This window comes from Eptatretus burgeri, chromosome 12 (assembly GCF_056783735.1).
Source record: "Eptatretus burgeri isolate ZD-2024b chromosome 12, Ebu_testis_v1, whole genome shotgun sequence".
Taxonomy (NCBI): domain Eukaryota; kingdom Metazoa; phylum Chordata; class Myxini; order Myxiniformes; family Myxinidae; genus Eptatretus; species Eptatretus burgeri.
The window spans coordinates 99922245-99943151 of record NC_140972.1 but is presented as its reverse complement, the minus strand read 5'-3'; the positions used below and the strand labels follow the sequence as shown (position 1 = coordinate 99943151).

The window sequence follows — 20907 nt, the reverse complement described above, 5'->3', positions numbered from 1 at the left end:
TTTATGGATTGTTTACTGCCTTTTTTTTGAGGTTTTTTATGACGGTCTTCAACATTAAAAAGTTGAAATCTTCCCCGTTTGGAACATAACCCCCATTTTTACATGTAATGTTAAAAATTGCCCCGTTTTCAGATAACATGGCGTTTGACGGGAACGCACCCCTGCTTTATACGAGGGTCTCCTGTATGTATATATTCCCTTTTTGACTCAAAGGTGGCAGAGCCAGGGAAGTGGTATATAGCCATATTCATGGTCACATCTACTCTGTAAGGCTGGCAATTCGACTTTCCCCATCCAGTTTTTGATAAATTTGTGTTAACCTTCCATCAAAATCACTTTGTCAATTCGATATCACTTTATTAAGCTCGAACTGATAATTTAAAATATTTTTACTTTGAATTTATGTTTGGTTTTAAAAAGTGTTGTGGTGAAATGTTTATAGATCAATACACAGTAATGCAGTTCAGCTCTTTTTTTCTTCTTCTTTTTTTCTCTTACCACTACGTTTCAAGTTTGGTAGGGGCCTCCACTACTCTAATGTCTCGGGGGCTGTTCAACTTAAATCTGGCTCTGTCCATAAAGTTCGACTTTGTATACCATCATAAAAGTACCTTAATTACATTTTAATCTCTTTGACTACACTTGACAAATAGAAAGGAAGATGTTTCGGGGAACAGAGAAAAGGAATACGAAGAAGGCATTCGTGAAGAAATCCAGCAGATGCACGATGAGTTCCAGCAGGAGTATCAGAAACAACTGGAACTGTTTCATCAGCATCAGGAGCACTGGAAGACATGGAAGAAAAACAAGGTGAAGAGTGAATGTAATGTGAAGAAAGTGGTAAATATGTTTCTGATGGCATAATAGTGAATTGTTGAAATGTGGGCATGATCTCAGAGTGATTTTACAAGATGGTATTGGCATCCGATAATTTGGAGATTAAATTTAAGCTGAAGGTAGTGTTCTTATTGTTGTGTACTCTGACCTTTTGAAACTATAAGCTTGGCTCAGGAGAATTACTATGTCAGTTTCTGATTTTCAATTAAACTCGGCTTGCTCAATAAGGATATTCAGGGTGAAGACAATCTGTCTGCTCCACCTAGTCTGCTTTGGTTACCCATAAATATTCATAAAGCCTATTTCAGTTCACTGCATGATGAACGTTTCTCACATTTCATGTTCAGGGTTTTTTTTTAACATACTTGTAATGCTTTCCAAGTGTGGGTTTGCAAGAGGGAATCGCCAAAGGAATTGGTCATTGAAGAAAGGAATAAGTATAGCCAAAGGAAGTGAGAAGAACGTTTCTCCAACAGGATGTTTCTGACTCCTCTGTATCTTAATAGCTTTGGTTTGACGGGCTTTGGTTGCTTTGACAGGCCCCTCCCCCATCCTGGAGGCTGTGTATGTCAGGAACGCCATCACTCATTGTCCATTGTCCTCACTAACTCCACCAATCCCTCTGGAAAACCTCTGGCTGTGCATCCCTCTCACAACCACTGAATGTTTGTTTGTGTGGCATACCGTTTCTCATCTGTGGCAATTTCAACTCTCACCATGCCAGTTGACTGGGTGTTGTCTCAGCAACAACCAACCATGGCATTGCAGCAAAGGCCTTCTGTGACTCCGTGGGATTGACACAATCTGTAAACTTCCCAGCCTGGATTTCTACCATTGGTCTGTTGTCCCTGCTGAACCCAGTAATGACTAACTTACCATCAAAACACTCTCTTCTCATCTTCTGTCCCTATTGGCTTTTCTGACCACTTTCTTTTCATGGCCGATATCTCTCATGCTATTGTGAGGTAGCAACCTCAAGAAATGCAGGATATTGCTGTTCGCACAGACCAACTGGCAAGGACTTCAATTTGCCCTCTCATAAAAGGATTGGATCACCATCTCCACAGCACCTGGTATTGATTGTGCTTCAGAATACTTTCACAAAAGTCTACTTTCTCATACACCGGTTTATCCCATCCTATCTATGGCCTTCCTATCCATCCCATAGAGCCCTGCTCTTCAACGCACGGCCGAGAGCCACTGGTGGTCCCTGGTGGCCTAAAGTGCGGCCCCTGATGTGCAGCCGATAATACACAAATGTGAAAACACCCCATCATAATCTGCCCTAAATGCTATCAAATTGACCCATTGGTTTCAAATGAGATGTTACTTTTTTGCTTCACGTTGGAACAAACGACATCAGGATATGATTGCAGTGGACAAACAATTACACTTGCAGCCCAGTTTACCACAATGAAGAAGAGTATGTGGAGGCAGGGCCTAATAGCAGCCATTATGGAGTCTTTCAGGTGGTGGCGGCTCTCACACTGATGTCTTATCGGCAAAAGTGCCCCCCCTCTAAAACAATCATGAAGATCACTGGTCTGGAGTCTAGACCTTGATAATCCAATGGAGAGGCAGATGTAGTTAAGCAGCTTGCTTTCTCAGCATGGAAATCTAACCCGACTCATTCCGTAAGGCTCACAACAAGTGTGTCCATACTGATACATGCCAGAAAACATTATCTTGCAAATGTCAATGATTACAACTGTCTAGTGTCCAAACTGGCTCTCTCAGACAAGTCATGATGGCACCATGAAAAGTCTGTCTCTGGTGTTTGCTCCCCCTCTATCTCATTCTCAAACGGCTGTATTTCAGACTCTGCCCGAGATAAGGCAGAATGTCTAAACTCTGTCTTTGCCCCAAAATCTGGTGTACCCAGTCCATCCGATTCTGTTCCGTTTTTACCCCAACATACCCACTGTCGACTGCGACTCTTGTGTCCTTCTCACCAAAGAAAGTAGAGAAAGTTCTATCTGGTCTTGACCCTGCTTTGGCAATGGGCCCAGATGGCATTAGTGGCCTTGTTCTCAAATCCTGCTCCACCGTTCTTGCTTCCCCTCTTTCTGCCCTATTTAGTCTGTCCTCCTTTGACCTCTTTCCCCATGCATGGAAATCATCAAACATCATACGAGAAGGGTGCAAAAACAAATCCCAGTAACTCCAGACCAGTAAGCTTACTTACAATTTCAAGCGAACTCATTAAATCTGTCATTGTTTCTGATGCCAAGTCTTTCCTGTTTTCAAACAGTCTGATTGCTGACCCTCAGTATGGTTTCTGTCCCAGTCACTCAACTATGGACATGCTTCTGCTCCTCTCTCAGCAATGGCCAGAAGCCCTCAATCTCAAACGAGAGGTGAGGACTGTTTTTCTGGACTTATCTTGAGTTTTTGACACAGTATGGCATCCTGCTTTGCTTGCCAAGATCTCTGCCTGTGTTATAGGTCACCTTCATTTCTAGATTTCTGACTTCCTCCACTCATGCAGTCAACACATTGCTATAAATGCAATCCTCTCCTCTTCTCTCCCAGTGGAGGCTGGAGTACCAAAGGCACTGTTTTGGGCCCAGTCTTGTTCCTCATCTGTATAAATGACATATCTTGTGCTCTAGAAAACCCTCACTTCCTTTTTTGTAGACGTCTCCACATTGTCAAACAGTACCCCATCCATTTTTTTGTTTTTTGTTTTTTTGTGTACACAGTCGAGGCTCGTGGAAGAGCAAGTACACTGAATGAATCAGAACATAACAAACAAAAACAGGACGCAAAACACGCATGCATGGGGTGGTTAAGTTGGACACAGAGGATACATGGGTGCACAAGGTAGATACAGAAGAAAATTCCAAGGAGGAAAAACTGGAACATTGAAAGGAGGAGGGATTTAGGTCCAGTTAACGAAGGTAGAAAAGATCATGGATTAGGACTGGAGATGACCTGACATGGTGGTGAACCGCTGTCTTGAAGACTTGAATGGAATAATGAGATGGAAGAGGATGTAGAAGTTGATTCCACAGGTGGGAAAAATAGAGGAACAAATGAGCAGAGGTGAGCAGGGATCCTGGATTTAGGTAGTTTCATGAGAATGGGGTTGATGGTGGAACATGTGAGGTCTGCAGAAACCTGGGGGAGGGAGGGAGGTTGGGGGTGGGGGGAGCACAGAAAAAGCAGAGGGTGCAAGACTAGAAAGGAGGCAGTAGAAGACAGAGAGACCACCAACCTGTATGCAATGGCGAAGTGATAGACCCATAGACTCAGCTTCAGCAAGAGATATTCCAATAATGTTGAAGGCCTTGATTTCCACAGCATCAAGCTGAATAAGATGTGAGGCAGGGGAGCCAGCCTAGAGAGGAGAGCAGTTCCCCATAAAGCTGTGGATGAAGGCCTTGTAGGTGGATCGGAGTTGAGGTGTGCCAAGAAAGGAATTTGCAGAACGCCCAGTCAGCGACTTGCTATGGATGCCAACTTTGAAATGTGGTTTGTCAAAGAAAAGTCATGGCTGATAGTGAGACATAGGAGTTTGAATGACAACTTCTTCAAGCAGATTATTAAGAAAGTAGATAGGAGGGTTTGCCAGACGGTCCTTTCGGAGAGAGATAGTGAGAGTGTGAGAATTGTCAGGATTGAAAGACATATTCCAAGTGTTTGACGAAGTTGCGATTTGTTTTTAAACTTTGCCAGGTACACAGCAGCTGCATCTCTGCTGATCTGGAAATGATTAGACTCTGGTCTGATAATTGGAATATGTCCTTCAATTCCAGAAAATGTTGGTTTCACCCTGTCGTTTTGGAAGAATCATCATACGAACCCACCTATCTATTTCCATGATCATCCACTGGGAGAAGTTCAGTCTCTTGAACTTCTAAGTCTTTGACACTGAGTCACACTGCTTGCTATCTTAGAGTGTGGTTGCTGTCTGGGCAACAGCTTCTTCACTGTAAACCAATTGTCCAGGTGGTTTGCATGTTTCTTATTAATGGCCTTCTTGGGATACGAAGGACAAACAACAAGGCAGTTGGGATTATCGATTGTTTAAAAAGAGACAGCCAAGCAACAATTTGTACAAAACTTAACTCCACCAATCTGAACCAAACATGAAAGAGCAGACTTTGTTGTAGGCGACGTTTCATTTGTGGTGCACAAATGTCTTTAAACTGATACATCAGATCTGGCATGTGGCAAACATTATATATCCGATTTGCAGCTTGCGTATGAGGAAGTGCTGAAGCAGTTACATGCTGGAATAACAGCTCACATACATCCATTTCATACTAGATCATACCTGTTGCTTTTTAAGAGAGTAAACGATGCACAGACATATGTGATTTGAATGTGGGTTCCTTTCATCATGAGCCAGAGGTTCATGAAGGAATACTACAGGTCAACTCAAATTATTTAATAATTTATTGAGTTTTACGATTTCACTATTTATTTGGTTTTCTGCAGAAGATGAGACTCAGGTCACGACGGAGACGAGATCAGCAGAATCAGATGAAGACTGAGCTCGTGTCAGATGAGGAAAAACAAAATGATGAAGAGGAAGAAGAGGAAGAAGAAGAACCTCCTCGACCTGATCGACCCTCGCAGTTTGATAGAGATGAGGCCGAGCATTTGGTCAGGGAGAGAGTCTCTCAAAGCCGCTGGAAGCCTGGACAAGTGATTCTTATTCCTCAGCTATCACAGAGTGCAGCTATAACTCCGACTGATCTCTGCCCCAGGTAAATGCATTGCTCACCTACCAAACTCAGAGATCTTTAACAGTAATAAAAGTGTGGCTTGATTTTGTAGAGCTGTGATATCTGATTTTATGTAATTGTTAAAAAAAAAAAACAAGTGAAATCCTTCAATACAGCGTGTGTGGTGAAGCAAATGAGTACACTAATGTTAAAATATGCAATTTATGCTTTTTCAGTTGAAAAACAATTAAAAAGCGTACTTAATATTTGAAATGTAAAAATATTGTTATTATTGTGATAAGCACCTTTATATATAACAGAAGGAATGAAATCGTTCGATACAGTGTGGCAGGAGGCCGCAAAAGAATGATGGCATAAGAAGAACTTAGCTTTCAGTGTTCGGCGATTGGCGCAAAATGCGATGGTGGGCGGAAATGACGTCTTTCGGCGCGAAATGTGATGGTGGGCGGAAATGACGTCTTTCGGCGCGAAATGTGATGGTGGGCGGAAATGACGTCTTTCAGCGCGAAATGCGATGGTGGGCGGAAATGACGTCTTTCGGCGCGAAATGCGATGGTGGGCGGAAATGACGTCTTTCGGCGCGGAATGCGATGGTGGGTGGAAATGACGTCTTTCGGCGCGAAATGCGATGGTGGGTGGAAATGACGTCTTTCGGCGCAAAATGCGATGGTGGGCGGAAATGACGTCTTTCGGTCGTTCATACATGAGAGGGGCGCGTTTCTTGCTTTTTTCCGTCAAGCAATAAATTCGATGGTTTTTTTTTTTTTTTTTTTTTTTTTTTTTTTTGTAGTATACCTTGGTCGAGGCTCGTATGAGAGCAAACACATAACTCACAGCAAGGAGGCATGAGACAAGAGGGGCGGGAGTGGAAGGGACAAAACAGTGGGGAACAGACACATTAGGTGAACTGTGGAAGGGAGAGGGATGGGGATGGAACGGGGAACATGGCGAAGAGAAGATGGACATTACAGGAACTTTCAGGAAGGAAAGCAGGAGAAATGAAGGAAGTGGGCTTGGGTGGATTATCGGGGGTAGAAAAGATCGAGGATTTGGATGGGGGAAGATAAGAGGTGGTGGTGAACAGCTGTTTTGAAAGCCTGGAGGGAAGAATGGGAAAGAATAGAGTGAGGAAGTTTATTCCAAAGGCGGGAAAAAAGAGGAATGAAAGAGTGAAGATGAGCAGTGATTCGTGATTTTGGTAGTTTTACCAGAAGGGGGTTGTTGGCGGACCTTGAGCGCCCTGTGGAAATGTGGTGGGGACAAATCGCAGAGAGAGCAGGGGGGGCAAGGCTGGAGAGGAGTCGGTAGAAGACAGAAAGACCACCGACCAACCTGCGGTGATTGAGTGAGAGGCCCAAAGACTCAGCTTCATTGCGGGAGATGCCGATGATCTTAAATGCCGAGGTTTCGACAGCGTGAAGCCGAGAAAGGTGGGAGGCAGGAGCACCAGCCCAGAGGGGAGAGCAGTACTCCATCAGGCTACGGACAAAAGCTTTGTAAGTGGTCAGGAGCTCAAGAGGGCCGAGGAAGGACTTGGCACGACGGAGGATTCCCAGTCGGCGACTGGCTTTTGAGGCGAGGTTGGAAATGTGACTTTCCCAGGAAAGGTCATGGCAGATAGTGAGACCTAGAAGCTTGAAAGAAAAGACTTCTTCCAGAGGATTGTTGAGAAAGTGGATGGGGGGGTTTTGTAAACGGTCCTTTCGAAGAGACATAGTGAGAGTGTGAGATTTGTCTGGATTGAAAGACATGTTCCACATGTTGGACCAGTTTGTGATTTTATCCAGATCTGCAGTGAGCGAAGAAGCTGCTGCTTGCCGGTCTGAGGGATGACAGATGGTACGGCAGAGGGTGGAGTCGTCGGCAAAGAGAAATAGAGGATTTTCCAGAGAGTCTGAGAGATCATTGATAAAAACCAGAAAAAGAACAGGGCCCAGAACGCTACCTTGAGGAACTCCAGCCTGCACAGGAAGAGGGGATGAAAGAACTCCATTTAGGGCCACACGTTGACTGCGACAGGAGAGGAAGTCTGCGAGCCATGAGTGGAGATGGCCTTGAATACCATGGGAAGAGAGTTTGGTGAGTAGGGCAGGGTGCCAGACTGTGTCAAAAGCACGTGATATGTCCAGGGATACGGCTCGGATTTCCTGTCTGGCATTGCGGACCTCCATCCATTGATGGGAGAGCAGAAGCAGCATATCCAGGGTAGAGTGACCTGGTCTGAAACCAAATTGATGATTGGAAATCAGGCCATTGGAGAAGAGGAAGGATTTCATATCTGAAGCGATGATGGATTCCATCACCTTGCTGATGATTGGGAGAAGGCTGATTGGTCTGTAGTTACAGGGATCTGTTTTTGCACCTTTTTTATGCAGGGCAGTGATGTTAGCAGATTTCCAAGCAGATGGCAGATGACCTTGGGCAAATGAGAGGGTGAATAGAACAGAGAGAGGGTGAGCAAGAGCAGAAGAGCAGGCTTTGAGGACACGTGGGTTGATGCCGTCTGGACCGGTTGCAGAATCTGACTCGAGGTTTGAAAGCAAGCTCTCCACCTTGTCAGGAGAAAAGGATACAGAGTCCAGGGACAGTTGGGTGCGACTGGGTAAAGTGGGTAGAGATAGTGATGGGTTTAGGACACAAGATTTAGCTGCAAACACCGAGTTTAGACATTCAGCTTTATCACGTGTGGAATCAGCAGTGCGGCCATTTGAGATAAGGGAGGGGATGGAGGTGGAACATACACCAGAAACAGATTTGATTAAACGCCACCAGGATTTTGAGGAGGGAGAGAGGTTTGAGAGTTCAGACTTGAGATGAGAAAGATGTTGTTTTCTGGCTCTCCTGAGGGTAGATACACACTTGTTCCGAGCTTTGTGGAAAGAACTGAGATTGCCCTCAGTTGGGTTTGCTTTCCATGAGGCAAAGGCAAGTTGTTTCAGGACAACTGCCTCGCCACAAGCTTCAGTAAACCAAGGGCGGGAGGAAGGGTAAGACAACTGAACACGAGAGGGGATAAATCTGTGCATGAGGGAGAGCAAGTTTCTTTGAAAGAATTCCCAGGATGAGTTGATGTTTGAGAAAGTAGTGATAGGAGACCAGTCTGTAAGTTTGATGGCTGCTCGGAGACCCTGCCATTCGGCTTGAGTGAAATGCCAGACTCGACGGCGGTGAGGTGGTTCTCTGATAACAGCCAGAGAGATGTCCACTTTGACAAGGACGTGGTCAGAAGAACCAATTGGAGCGAAGGAAGAGCAGCAGATATTGTCAGGGAAATTTGTCAAAACCAGATCCAGAAGAGATGGAGTACCATTGGTTGAGATCCGGGTCGGGAAGTTGACCGATTGAGTCAGTCCCAATGAGTCGCAGAAAGCTTTTGCTGAGGTGCCATGGCAGGTGAGAGAGGTACCCACACCTAGCCAACTGGCGTGATGACAATTGAAGTCACCACATAAGAGGAAGAGAGAGTTTGGATGAGAAGATAGATGGTCCATGTTTTCGGATAGTGAGGTGTAGATGGAGTCATCACTGTTCGGTGGACGGTACAGTACACATATAAACATGAGGTGGGAGTGGAGGGGAAGCCGAAGCCAGAGGTATTCCTGGGGGTGTGGGGGAGTGAGAGCAGTGCATGGAGAGTGAGGAATAGAGTCTTTGATGAAGAGAGCAACACCTCCACCAGGACGAGGCTCAGGTCTGTCATACCGTAAGAGGGAGTAGCCAGGGAGAGATACTTGGGAGTCAGACACGTCATGGGAGAGGAAAGTTTCTGTTAGGCAGATAATGTCTGGTTTGTCAGTGGCAACCTGTATGGAAAGATCTGAAAGGTTTGAGCGAAGGCCCCGGATATTTGAGGTCCACACTTTTAATGAAGAGGAAGGGGAGGAGGCTTTGGGTGCAGGACGTGGAGGGGGAGGGGGAGGGTAGGACAAGGGACGAGGGGGGCAGGGAAGGAGGGTTGCTGAAGGAGTGTGGGGTATTGCAGAACAGCGAGGGGGAGGGGGCCGAATTTTTTCACATGTATAACACGTTAGTTTCACAAATTTCCATTGAAATACTCGGGTATTTCCGTAAATTGTCGCCATTTCGGTCGAGGTTATCCACTGCATCTACCGGACGGCCGTCATTGGCTGTCACAGGCACGTGGGGGAGGGGGGGGACATCGGGACACTGGAGACGTGGTAGACACCGGGGACATTTCAAACTCGGTGCAATTGTATACAGTGCACGTGCTGTAAAAAAAAAAAAAAAACACGCACACACACACCAAAACTGTGTGTTTGAAAATAACCCAAAAAGATTCCACCACAAACTAGGTGAATAAAACCTCAAAATGTATCAAATCCCGCTGAGAAAGATAAACTTGAAAATAAAACAAGGAATCTATGAGGACCCAAAATAACACAACGAAGAGACAGAGTGGATCCAAAACTTGGAGGAAAAAAAAAAACAACACCGAAAAGAAATGCCTCCAGTGAGAATTTATGAAGAAGAAAAAAAAACTTGCAAAAATGCTAAACTTTAAAAGCCCAGGCCCAGATTGAATTCCAAACTTCTTCCTAAAGCAACCACATGGTCTCCACAATCACTACACTCGAGCATTCAACAAACTTATCCAAGGGGAGGAGGAAATGGATTAATGACTCACAGAAGGTAAAACCTTCCTCATCCCCAAATCAGAGGAAACCCAACTACCTCACAAGTATAGACCAATAACCTGTCCAACAACAAGATACAAACCCCAGATGGGAATCATCACAGAATTGATGTATCATCACCTAATACAAGGAGGAGGCCGAGAGGCAGAACAGAAGGGATGTATAAGAGGACGCTATGGAACAATAGACTACCTCCTAATAAAGAAACGGAAGACCAAAAAGGAATCCGAAGAAGTAAGGCGCAAATATGGAGTCATCAGGAGGAACCTGGATAGGATTCGAGTTTCAACCGCTACTCCACAACCTTCAAACCCATCCAGGTGCAGCCAAGTGAGCCTTACAGAAAAATTTCTGCAAATCTTTCTCATCCCCAAATCAATACGAGAACTGCAATATGGCCAAACTCGAAAACTGCAAAACATGAGAAGAACCAAACAGTCCGCAGCTTGGATAGACCACAAAAAAGGTTTTGATATAATGTTCCATATTCATGGATGATACAATGCATGTAATTGTACAACATCAACCCCAAAAATAATTGAACTGATTGAGAAAGCAATGGATTGATGGAATACCACACTGATATGACAACACTTGGAAGGAAAGATCGAAATACCAGGGGTGAAGATACATCGCTAGATCTTCCAGGGTGATGGCCTTTCACCCCTCCTATTTTGCCTGACCCTCGACCCACTGAGCAACCTCATGAATGAGCAAGTACATGGATACACCCTAACATCCAATCAGAAAACATCCAAAGAGACAGTGAAGGTGACACGTCTACTATATATGGATGATTTCAAAGTCTTTGCACCGAATGACAAAAATTGGAAGAACAACTGAAATTAGTGAACGGGTACTCCGCCGACATTCAAATGGAATTTGGTTGAGATAAGTGTGTCAGGTGCACATTCGTACAAGGTAGACCAACAAGAATGGACAACATAAAAATTGATACAAATACAACAATACAGGAACTATAAAATGAAGCATCTTACAAATACCTCGGAGTAGAAGAGGGCCACCAAGTATGTCACAAACAAATGCGCGAAACAATTACCAGAGAATACCTGTGTAGAACGAGGCTGATCCTGAAACTGTATCTCTCTCCAACGAACAAAATTAAAACCATAAACCAACTCGCAATACCAGTATTCCAGCACAGCTGTGGAATGATAAACTGGTCACAATCAGAAATCATTCAACTTGATATCAAAACAAGGAAACTCCTCACCATCCACAAAATGTTCCACAAAAATCATTGCATCCCGAGAATGTACCGACCGAGATGAGAAGGACGTAGCGGCCTGATGGAGCTCAACCAAGTGCACAAAATGACAACTGTAGGATTGCCTGAATATGTGAAAAATGCAACAGACAAGCGAATCAAATTTGTAAGCAAACACGAAGACAACAAACCAGAAATGGTATCCCTAACATACCGAGCAAAAATTTTTTCCAAAGACAGTTGCAAATGGAAGATGTCAAACATTAAACTGAAATAGCAACTTTTAGATCCCCAAGTGATTTTTTAAAAGACAAAAGGAAAATATAAAACGAAATATCAACAAATATACAACTGGGAAAACAACAGAACAGCAGGAAAGCACAAAAAAAGAGTTGGACAGATTGGATATAGACAATGAAAGCTCATTTTCTTTTTTGTATACAGTCGAGGCTCGTGGAAGAGCATGTACGAGTACACTGAATGGATCAAGATGCAACAGGGCAAAAGGAATAGTAGAGAAAAGGAGGGGGGTGGACACCAACAGCAGAGTAGAAGGCTGAGATAGAGGGAGGCAGACAAACAATGAGTGTACGGAGAAATAGGCGGCAGGAGACGATGCATGGGGTGAACAAGATGGACACAGAAGGAAACTCTTGGGAGAGAAAGCTGGAAATTTGACAGGAGGAGGGTTTGGGGTCTGGTTAACGAGGGTAGAAAAGATCATGGTTTAGGATTGGGGACTCTCTGAGATGGTGATGAACACCTGTGTTTAAGACATGGAGGAAACATTGAGATTGAAAAGGATGTGGAAGTTGGTTACACAGGTGGGAAAAATGAGGAACAAATGAGTGGACATTAGCAGTGATCCTGGATATTGGTAGTTTCACCAGAAGGGGGTTGATGGTGGACCGTGTGAGGTCTGTTTGTGATGGCAGAGTGATAGGCCCATATACTCAGCTTCATCACGAGAGATTCCAATGATCTTGAAAACCTTGGTTTCCATTCCATCAAGCTGAGCAATATGTGATGCAGGGGAGCCAACCTCGAGGGAAGAACAATATTCTGTCAAACTGCGGATGAAGGCCTTTACTTGTATGTGGATAGGAGTTCAGGTGTGCCAAGGAACGACTTTGTAGTAAGTACGTGTTTGAATGGCTAAGAAGAGGTCAACTCATTTGGATGGAGAATGAATCACAATATATGCCAAAGACCAAGGTCACTATACCATTGGTTTTCAGAATTTGGCAGAACTGAGGCAATAGGCCAGGTGTAGGTTTTGAAAGGTTTAAACAGAAAGCAAGAGTCGCCTCCTATCGGGATGTAAAAAAACTCATATCAGGCAGTGGTACACACAAAGGCACAACAAAGTATGTCGAGTAATCCACTGGCACATCCACAAAAAATTAAATATCCCAGTTCCACAACACTTATGGAAACATGAGCGAAAGCAATCATTGAAAACAAGGAAGTAACTTTGACATACGACCTAACAATACCATTAAGCATGAACTTGGAAAACAAAGCATTGCGACTGGATATAGCATTGAGGTGGAAAATGGAAAGAAGGCATTTCGAATTGAGATGTCGGTTCCCAGTGATTTTTGGCTTAAATAGTGCAGAAATCAAGAAAATGAGCAAATACCAAGATCCCGGGAATGAAGTGAAAAGATCATGGAAGCTGAAGAATGCTGAAATTGTACCAGTGGGGATATCGCTACAAACAAACTGCAGTTGTAAGCCACCCGTGGCTTGCTGACGATCCTCAAAAGAGCCCTCGGAACAAAACTTTGAGAACAAGAAAACTTCACAAATTGGTCCATGAATCGTGATCCCTTGCTGAAACGGAGGTGGATACTTCCCGACCCGGGAGGACTCCGTTCCACCGTCTGAAACCCTCATATGGAGATAGCAACCAATGACACCACACCATGTAAATAATATTTTTTGTTGTCGTCAGGCTCGTTGAGAAGATTTTATACAGATTGTTTAAATGATGACAGTATGATATAATGTATGAAATGTTGCAAATAGTGATCGGCCTTCATCATGGACGGCATTAATCATTCAAACCACCAGGCTATCTCTTGGGAAAGCCTATTGTTTTGTTTGTTTGTTTTCAAATCAGTGTTATTATTTACATTTCATACTCTGACCATCCACTTTGACCTTCCTAAAGCCACACATCCTGTTCAGCTCCATTCTTTTGTTCCTCTTTATTTCCTATTTGTGGAACCTTTCCTGAGTCACTTCAGGCTCACTTTTCCCTCCCATCCCGATCCAGTTGACAGTATACCACCATATCGTATCATGTTGCTTCTTTACTCGTGATCTTTTCTATTCCCATAATGTTCCACCAACCCAACCCTCAACCGTAACCCTCCCTCTTTCCACGCCCCTCTTTTACTTTCAGGTTACTATGTTTCTTTCACTCTCTCCTCTTTTTAGGTTCGTTAATCCCCTTGCTCTTTGCCCCACTTCTCCACTGCCAGTTCGTTGTGTTCCCGTGACCTCTATTGCTTCACCTTTCCATGAATCTCGATTTTGTATTTGAATATAATCGTTGACGATGGTTTACAAAGTATCAACGGCAATGCCTAAGTTTGATTATCAATAGTGTGAAAGCAAGGCCATTTGAAATACGTTTTTTTCACTTCAACATGAACCAAAGAATGATGATAGAAATTATACAGACTGTGATAACTTGACTCTTGATATGCTACTCATTTATATGAAAACCTTTCAGTGTTTACTTACCCAGTAACATTAACAAATGGAACTCAAACTTTACCATGTATCCTATTCATGTAGTTGTTTAATGAGAGCGACTGTGCAGGGTTGTCCTTACTAAGTTGTGTAAGACAGCCTTCTCCAGAGGTGGACAAAAAACGATTCCATCCCGTCACTCGCACCGTGCGACGTTTCAGGGTTGAACAGCAGCGAAGGCAAGAACTCCAGAGACACTCGCTGTACATGAAGCTTTTGTTCAACAACAAAGAGGTGTCACGCACCGCCCCTCACATCCTTGATGACTCCTTTCACATTCATTTTGGACAGATATTCAACGTTCAGATCAAACGCTGCCCTGAAAGCATCCAATTGCAGGTGGGAATGACTCCTTACTATCTCTACACATCCTTGTTTGTTGTTGTGGTAAAACGTTACCCTATGATAATAAATATGGCTATTCTGGCTAGTGTGTGTGTGTGTGTGTGTGTGTGTGTGTGTGTGTGTGTGTGTGTGTGTGTGTGTGTGTGTGTGTGTGTGTGTGTGTGTGTGTGTGTGTGTGTGTGTGTGTGTGTAGGGATGTCTGAAAATCTTAGTAAAAAATAGGGCTTGCCTGATCTGCACCAAATTTTGTATATATGTGTGGGTGGTACCCAGGGTAACCACCAACACCCCCACCTCCCAACCGTTCCTCCCAAAGGGAGCGGGTGTTTCTAATTTTAGCAAAGCTGCTCTCATACTTATCAGTGAGTTTACCGACGGATATTCAACGAAACATTGTGTGGTGACAATAGTCGGTGGTTAAAAAAATTGATGCATCAGTCGATCTGGCCTGTATTTCAGCATGACTGCCCAATCTGAGGCAGATAGGAATATTGTGGCCTAACCTAGGCTGACCCAAGGTGTGTGTTTATATTTTGAGTGGGCACGGTCATGTAAAGTCTGGGCCACACCAACCGATTTCTTCCAGTGTGATGCAACATTGCGGTCGTGGAATAATCTTGGGAGAAGCTGTGGATCCACCAGTGGCTTCTGTGGCATGAATGCCTAAGCTTTATAAATATGATTTGCATAAGCTTTGGACATGAGGGTGTCACACACCAACCGACCGATACCAGCTGCAACCAAGCAATATCGACGATGTTCAGTCGGTCCCACGTGATGCGACGCGATGCCATTTTACACAACTGGCTGGCCAGACCATGCAATTTTATATAATGAGACCATCAAGTTGCACCTGGTTGGAAAAAAATCTATCAAGTTGCACCTGGTTGGAAGAAATCAGTTGGTTCGGCCTTGGCTTAACGGTTAATACGTGGGACTCGTATTGCAGAGGTTGGAGTTTCATGAAGATTGGGATGATACATTTGTGGAATGTGAGCACGTCTCAGGTGAAGTACGATGTCATGTGAAAATGATTGCATCACAGCCTGTGTCAGGAACCTTTTTAACGTCCGTATTTAACAATGAAAATGCAGCATGCCATCCATGAGTTTGGAGAAGAAAATCAAATTTTTATCATCATGCCGTGAATAAGGGAATAAACGGGTACCATGTCCAAATGTAAGAACTGATCCATCAAAGGGATGTTGGAAAAAATAATCAGGTCAGGTCAGGTAAGGGAGCATGCGCCAGAGCAACGCTTCACTGCGTCCACTTTTCTCCGGTACTCCAGTGGCCTCCGTATGACCATCCCCCAGGCAGATGCCTGGCCCATCCCAATCTCCTTGAGATGCCAATCAATCTGCTGCAACCACGAGGAACGTGGTCGGCCCATTGGCCTCCTCCACTCACGAGGCTCCCTCGCTGAGAGAATCTGATGAGCAGGATCAGCGTCAGGAAAACGAGCCACATATCCATACAGCCGCAGCTGACGCTCACGGTCTATGCCGGTAACAAATCTCATTTCAGTCTCTCTCAGCAACCGCTCGTTGGACACAGTCCCACCAGCGATAGCCAAGGATTCTCCGAAGAGACCTGGTACCAAAGAAATTGTCTCCATCTCAGGTTATTGGTCAGAGTCCAAGTCTCACATCCACTGAGCAAGACTGGAAGCCCCAAGGACCTGAAGACTCAGACTTTCGCCCTCCCGCACAGGTACCGGCAGCGCCACACCCCATTATCCAGTGAATCCATGACTCCCCCGGCTCAACCCAGACGTCTGTTGACCTCTGACTCACAGCCAGCAGAGACATGAATATCACTGCCAAGGTAAGTGAATCTCTCCACGACCTCAACATCCCCACCCAGGGCTGGATTAAGACCTTTAGAGGCCCTAAGCACTGAAAAGATTATGGTACCCCCATATATGTAATCCAAAATAAAAACAAGACTAAACTGTAAAATGAAATTTTATTTTTTGAAATGAAACAAAACTTACAGTAAGGTTTATTTACAGTAAACACTATGGCATCAGTATTACATTGCATAAAAAAAAATGTGTAAAAAAATAATATTCTTGTATATGTATTTTTTTTTTTCATTTATTGTGGGGCCCCCTTTTTGTGGGCCATGGTTCAGCTGCAACATTTGCACCATGGTCCATTGTAAATCTGGCACTGGAAAAAAAAAACTTTGTGGGGCCCCTCTTCCCTTGAGACCCTAAGCACGTGCTTATTTTGCTTAATGGTTAATCCAGGGCTGTCCGCACCACAAACAGGCACAGACAGGACAGCAGCATCCAAGATGTCATTGAAAGCCTGGATCTTAGTTTTGACACAGGAAACCTGCAATCCCAGCGGCTCCGACTCATCATTCAGCACCTCGAGGGCCCCCAAAAGGATATCTAAAGTCTCTGCAAAGATGACTGCATCATCTGCGAAATCAAGGTCAGAGATCTTGGCATTCCCAAACGATGCACCGCAGCTTGATCTCTCCAACATCCTCCCTAGAATCCAGTCCATACAAGTGCTGAAAAGTGTGGGGGCCAGTACACACCCCTGACGAACTCCAGTAACAACTGGAAATATGTCAGAGATGGTACCACCACATCTCACAGCACTCTCAGTACCAGAGTAGAGTTCAGACTCAGATCGATCAGTTTTGGTGGCACCCCACGAAGGCCAAGAATCCTCCAGAGGGCATCCCGATTCACTTAATTGAACGCTTTACAGAGATCAACATAAGCAAGAAGCAGCCCCTGCCGAAATTCTCGTCTGCGTTTGGTGAGGACCCGAAGAGCAAGGACCCGAAGAGCAAGGATACGGTCAATCGTTGACCTCTTTGGTGTAAAACCTGACTGCTCTGGACGCTGGTGCTCAAGCAGATGGTGGCGAACCCTATCAAGAATTATCCGAGCAAAGACCTTGCCCGGCACTGAGAGCAGCGTCACCCCTCGGTAGTTGTTGCAGTCTTGGCGATCACCCTTCCCTTTCCAGCGAGGGACAACAAGGCCCCTCTTCCAATCAGTTGGGATGATGCTTGTGTTCCTGGAAGAGCACAGAACTGCATGCAACGACACGACTACAGCATTTCCACCAGCCTTGAGAAGTTCAGCATGGATGCCACAGATCACTGGAGCTTTACCCCATTTCAACCGGTTCACCGCAGCCTGTGTTTCCACAAGCGAAGGTGGACCACAGTTGATTGGAGGGTCAGCAACAGGGATTGTAACATCCCTGACGTCCAACTCGACAGCTGGTGGATCAGCCTGGTACAACCGCTCAAAGTAACCGGCCCAGCGGGCCTTCACTTCGGACTCCTCTGTCAAGAGCCTACCACCCTCTGCTCTCACTGCAGTACACCGAGGGATGGGCTTGTATGAACGCAATGCGCAAAATTCCCTGTAAGCAGGACGAGAATCACTTGACCACAGGTGATGCTCTACCCCTCACAGATTCCTCGCACATAAGCCTCCTTGTCCACCATTAGCGCACGTACAGTTTTATGCCTCAGCTCCCTGAACACCTCAGCTCTGCCATTCAGCCTGGCCCTGCGACTCTGGTCAATGGTAATAATCCTTATAAACAATAATTGGCTATTTTTTGCCCCATTTTCCATTTTGCCCCTGTGTGATGTCATTCATCAACACTTTGATTGTGAAATTTAGCCTCTGTTGAGTTGTTCTGTTAACCGACAATGCTACCTTTTTGTAAAGTGTCCAGCTCATCTCTTCTTTTAGATAACACAATTTTTCCTCAAGCTTTGTAACAGCTGAATCGATGATGATGATGATGATGGTTGTGGTGGTGCAGACATAATATAACCTCGTGCAGACCCATATTAAACACAGCTCTGTTATATGTTCACCCTAAGAATGCAAGGTGAAAAGGACACCTTTTGATTGCAGGTGTTTTGCCATAGTTTTGAAACGACCACACCGATTGACTGGCACCTGTTACCCTAAATTCCTTTTTCATGGAGTTTTGTTTTCTGAGTTGTATGCCGATTTATTTTGTTGTTAATTGTCCACCTGCTATGCGTTTTCATAGGTGCTGGACATCACATCGAGAAGCAGCGACTCACTGGCCAATCTGTTTGTGCCAATCCCAGAGACGTCTGTGCTGGCCGGCACGGCTCTCGTGCAACACTTGGAGTTCAGCTCGGAGCGGCGGGTCACCTTTGAGCACGAGGCCACGGGCAGCAGTTTGTGCTACATCATACATTAACTGATCATATAAAACATCATTTTAGCATTATTTGCTCATTGTTGTCTCACTATTGGCTCATCAGATGATCACTGTATCATTTGCTGCTCCATTACTAGCTTGTGCATCACACCCAACATGGAAGAATAAATAACATACTTGACCAGACTATGTGTTATAACATATCGGTGACAAAATTATACTTTGTACTGTCTATTCCTTTTTGTCAAGAGAAAAATGTTTCAATCCCCACCCTGCTCACCCAACAATTCAATCCCCACCCAGCTCACCAAACTCCTTTGCTCTAGTACCCAAGGCCATCTCCACTCATGGCTTGCAGACTTCATCTCCTGTCACAGTCAATGCGTGGCCCTAAATGGAGTTCTTTCATCCCCTCTTCCTGTCCAGGATGGAGTTCCCTAAGGTAGCGTTCTGGGCCCTGTTCATTTTCTGGTATTCATCAAAGATCTCTCCGACTCTCTGGAAAATCCTCTTTATCTCTTTGCTGATGACTCCACCCTCTGCCGTACCATCTGCCATCCCTGAGATCAGCAAGCAGCAGCTTCTTTGCTCACTGCAGATCTGGGTAAAATCACAAGCTGGTCCAGCATGTGGAGCATGTCTTTCAATCCTGATAAATCTCACACTCTCACGATGTCTCTCCAAAAGGACCGTCTGGGAATCCTCCCCACCCCCCCATCTACTTTCTTAATAATCCTCTTGAAAAAGTCCTTCAATTTAAGCTGCTGGGTCTCACAATTTGCCACGATCTTTCCTCGGAAAGCCACATTTCCAAGCTGGCCTCCAAAGCCAGTCACCGACTGGGAATCCTCCATCGTACAAAGTCCTTCCTCGGCCCACCTGAGCTCCTGACCACATATAAAGCTTTTGTCCACAGTTTGATCGAGTACTGCTCTCCCCTCTGGGCTGGTGCTCCGGCCTCCCACCTTTCTCAGCTTCACGCTCTGGAAACCAAGGCATTTAGGATCATTCGTATCTCCTGTGATGAGGCTGAGTCGTTGGGTATTTCCCTGTCTCATCGCAGGTAGGTCGGTGTTCTTTCTGTCTTGTACCATCTTCTCTCTCCAGCCTGCCCCCTGCTCTGTCTGTGATCTGTCACCCCCCATATTTCTGCAGGGCGCTGAAGGTCCGCCAGCAACCCCCTTCTGGTGAAACTACCAAAATCTCACACATGCATGGTCCGATTTTGTTCATGATGGCGCATGCGCCCAACTTCATTTTATGATCTGATCAAAGATGGATGACTAGTAGACTAGTGGCCATTTTAGTTATACATAAATACGGGCTAGCCCTTGAATTTAGTCCAGCAAAATTACTAAAATATCAGGGGCTATGACATTTTATGTCTTTTTCACTTGTTTTATTTTGACATTCTGCAACACATCAGTTTTACCAGATGTTTGGTGAAAGGAAAGTTCTGATTCCATAAATGATACTTATCACGTTTGTTTTCAGGTTCGAGACTTGCAGTTGTAAATTTGAAAGATTGGAGCTCCATTAAGTTGGGGACAAAAAAAAAGACAAAAGAGTGGGAGTGGGTGGAGAGATTATAGTTTATCAAGTGAATTATCAACAAGGCATTTTGGTAGATGTGTATGTTGAGTTAGAGAGATGCAAACAGCAGCTCAGTAAGGCCAAAGAACAACCAGTACAATGTGCATCATGATGGTGTTTGGGGTGTGAGTGCAGGAAGGGTTATCTGAGACCTGCATTGAAATGAGTTACCACTGATGTAATTGAGGAGAAGTACAGTATGTACTGGGGGTATGAAAGAGGCTGACTTTGTTCCAAAGGCAAGAAGCCTTCACCAAAGTGACATAAATGTGTGCTTGATCTAACCTTAACCAACACATTAGCAGAGAATGTGCTAGCAGGATGGCTAAGAGGTAAGCGCACTCCCCTCTGAGCTGCTGAGCTGTCTAGCCTGGGTTTGAATCCTGACTCAGCTATGAACCCCCATCTTCCCATCTTGGTGTTTCACAGGGAATGTTATTTATCAATGTGTGTGCCATCCGCTGGATGAATGTTAAACTGGATGTCCCATCTAACACCATTAGTTGATGAATATTAACAATCCCACAGTGCTCTTCATGAGGAGTTGGTGAGTTTTCTCCGGCAGCCTTTCTCATGTCAGGTGTAAAAAGAGCACCGAATGATTACAC

The 20907-nt window shown here is 44.8% G+C and overlaps 1 protein-coding gene across 5 annotated transcripts in view; it reads left to right on the top strand.

Moving 5' to 3' along the window:
- Window positions 1-20907, top strand: part of CC2D2A (coiled-coil and C2 domain containing 2A) — a 209620-nt gene that overhangs the window by 63462 nt on the left and 125251 nt on the right. For 4 of the 5 annotated variants that reach the window (XR_015050071.1, XM_085849079.1, XM_085849075.1 and 1 more), the window contains exons 11-14: window positions 654-810; window positions 5281-5552; window positions 14339-14516; window positions 18569-18722. Coding sequence is in view for 4 of the 5 variants with exons in the window: in XM_085849079.1 (XP_085705205.1) it covers window positions 654-810; window positions 5281-5552; window positions 14339-14516; window positions 18569-18722 (761 nt within the window). In the remaining variant the exon portion in view is untranslated. The remainder of the gene's footprint in view (window positions 1-653; window positions 811-5280; window positions 5553-14338; window positions 14517-18568; window positions 18723-20907) is intronic. The other variant, XM_085849076.1, reaches the window with a different exon arrangement.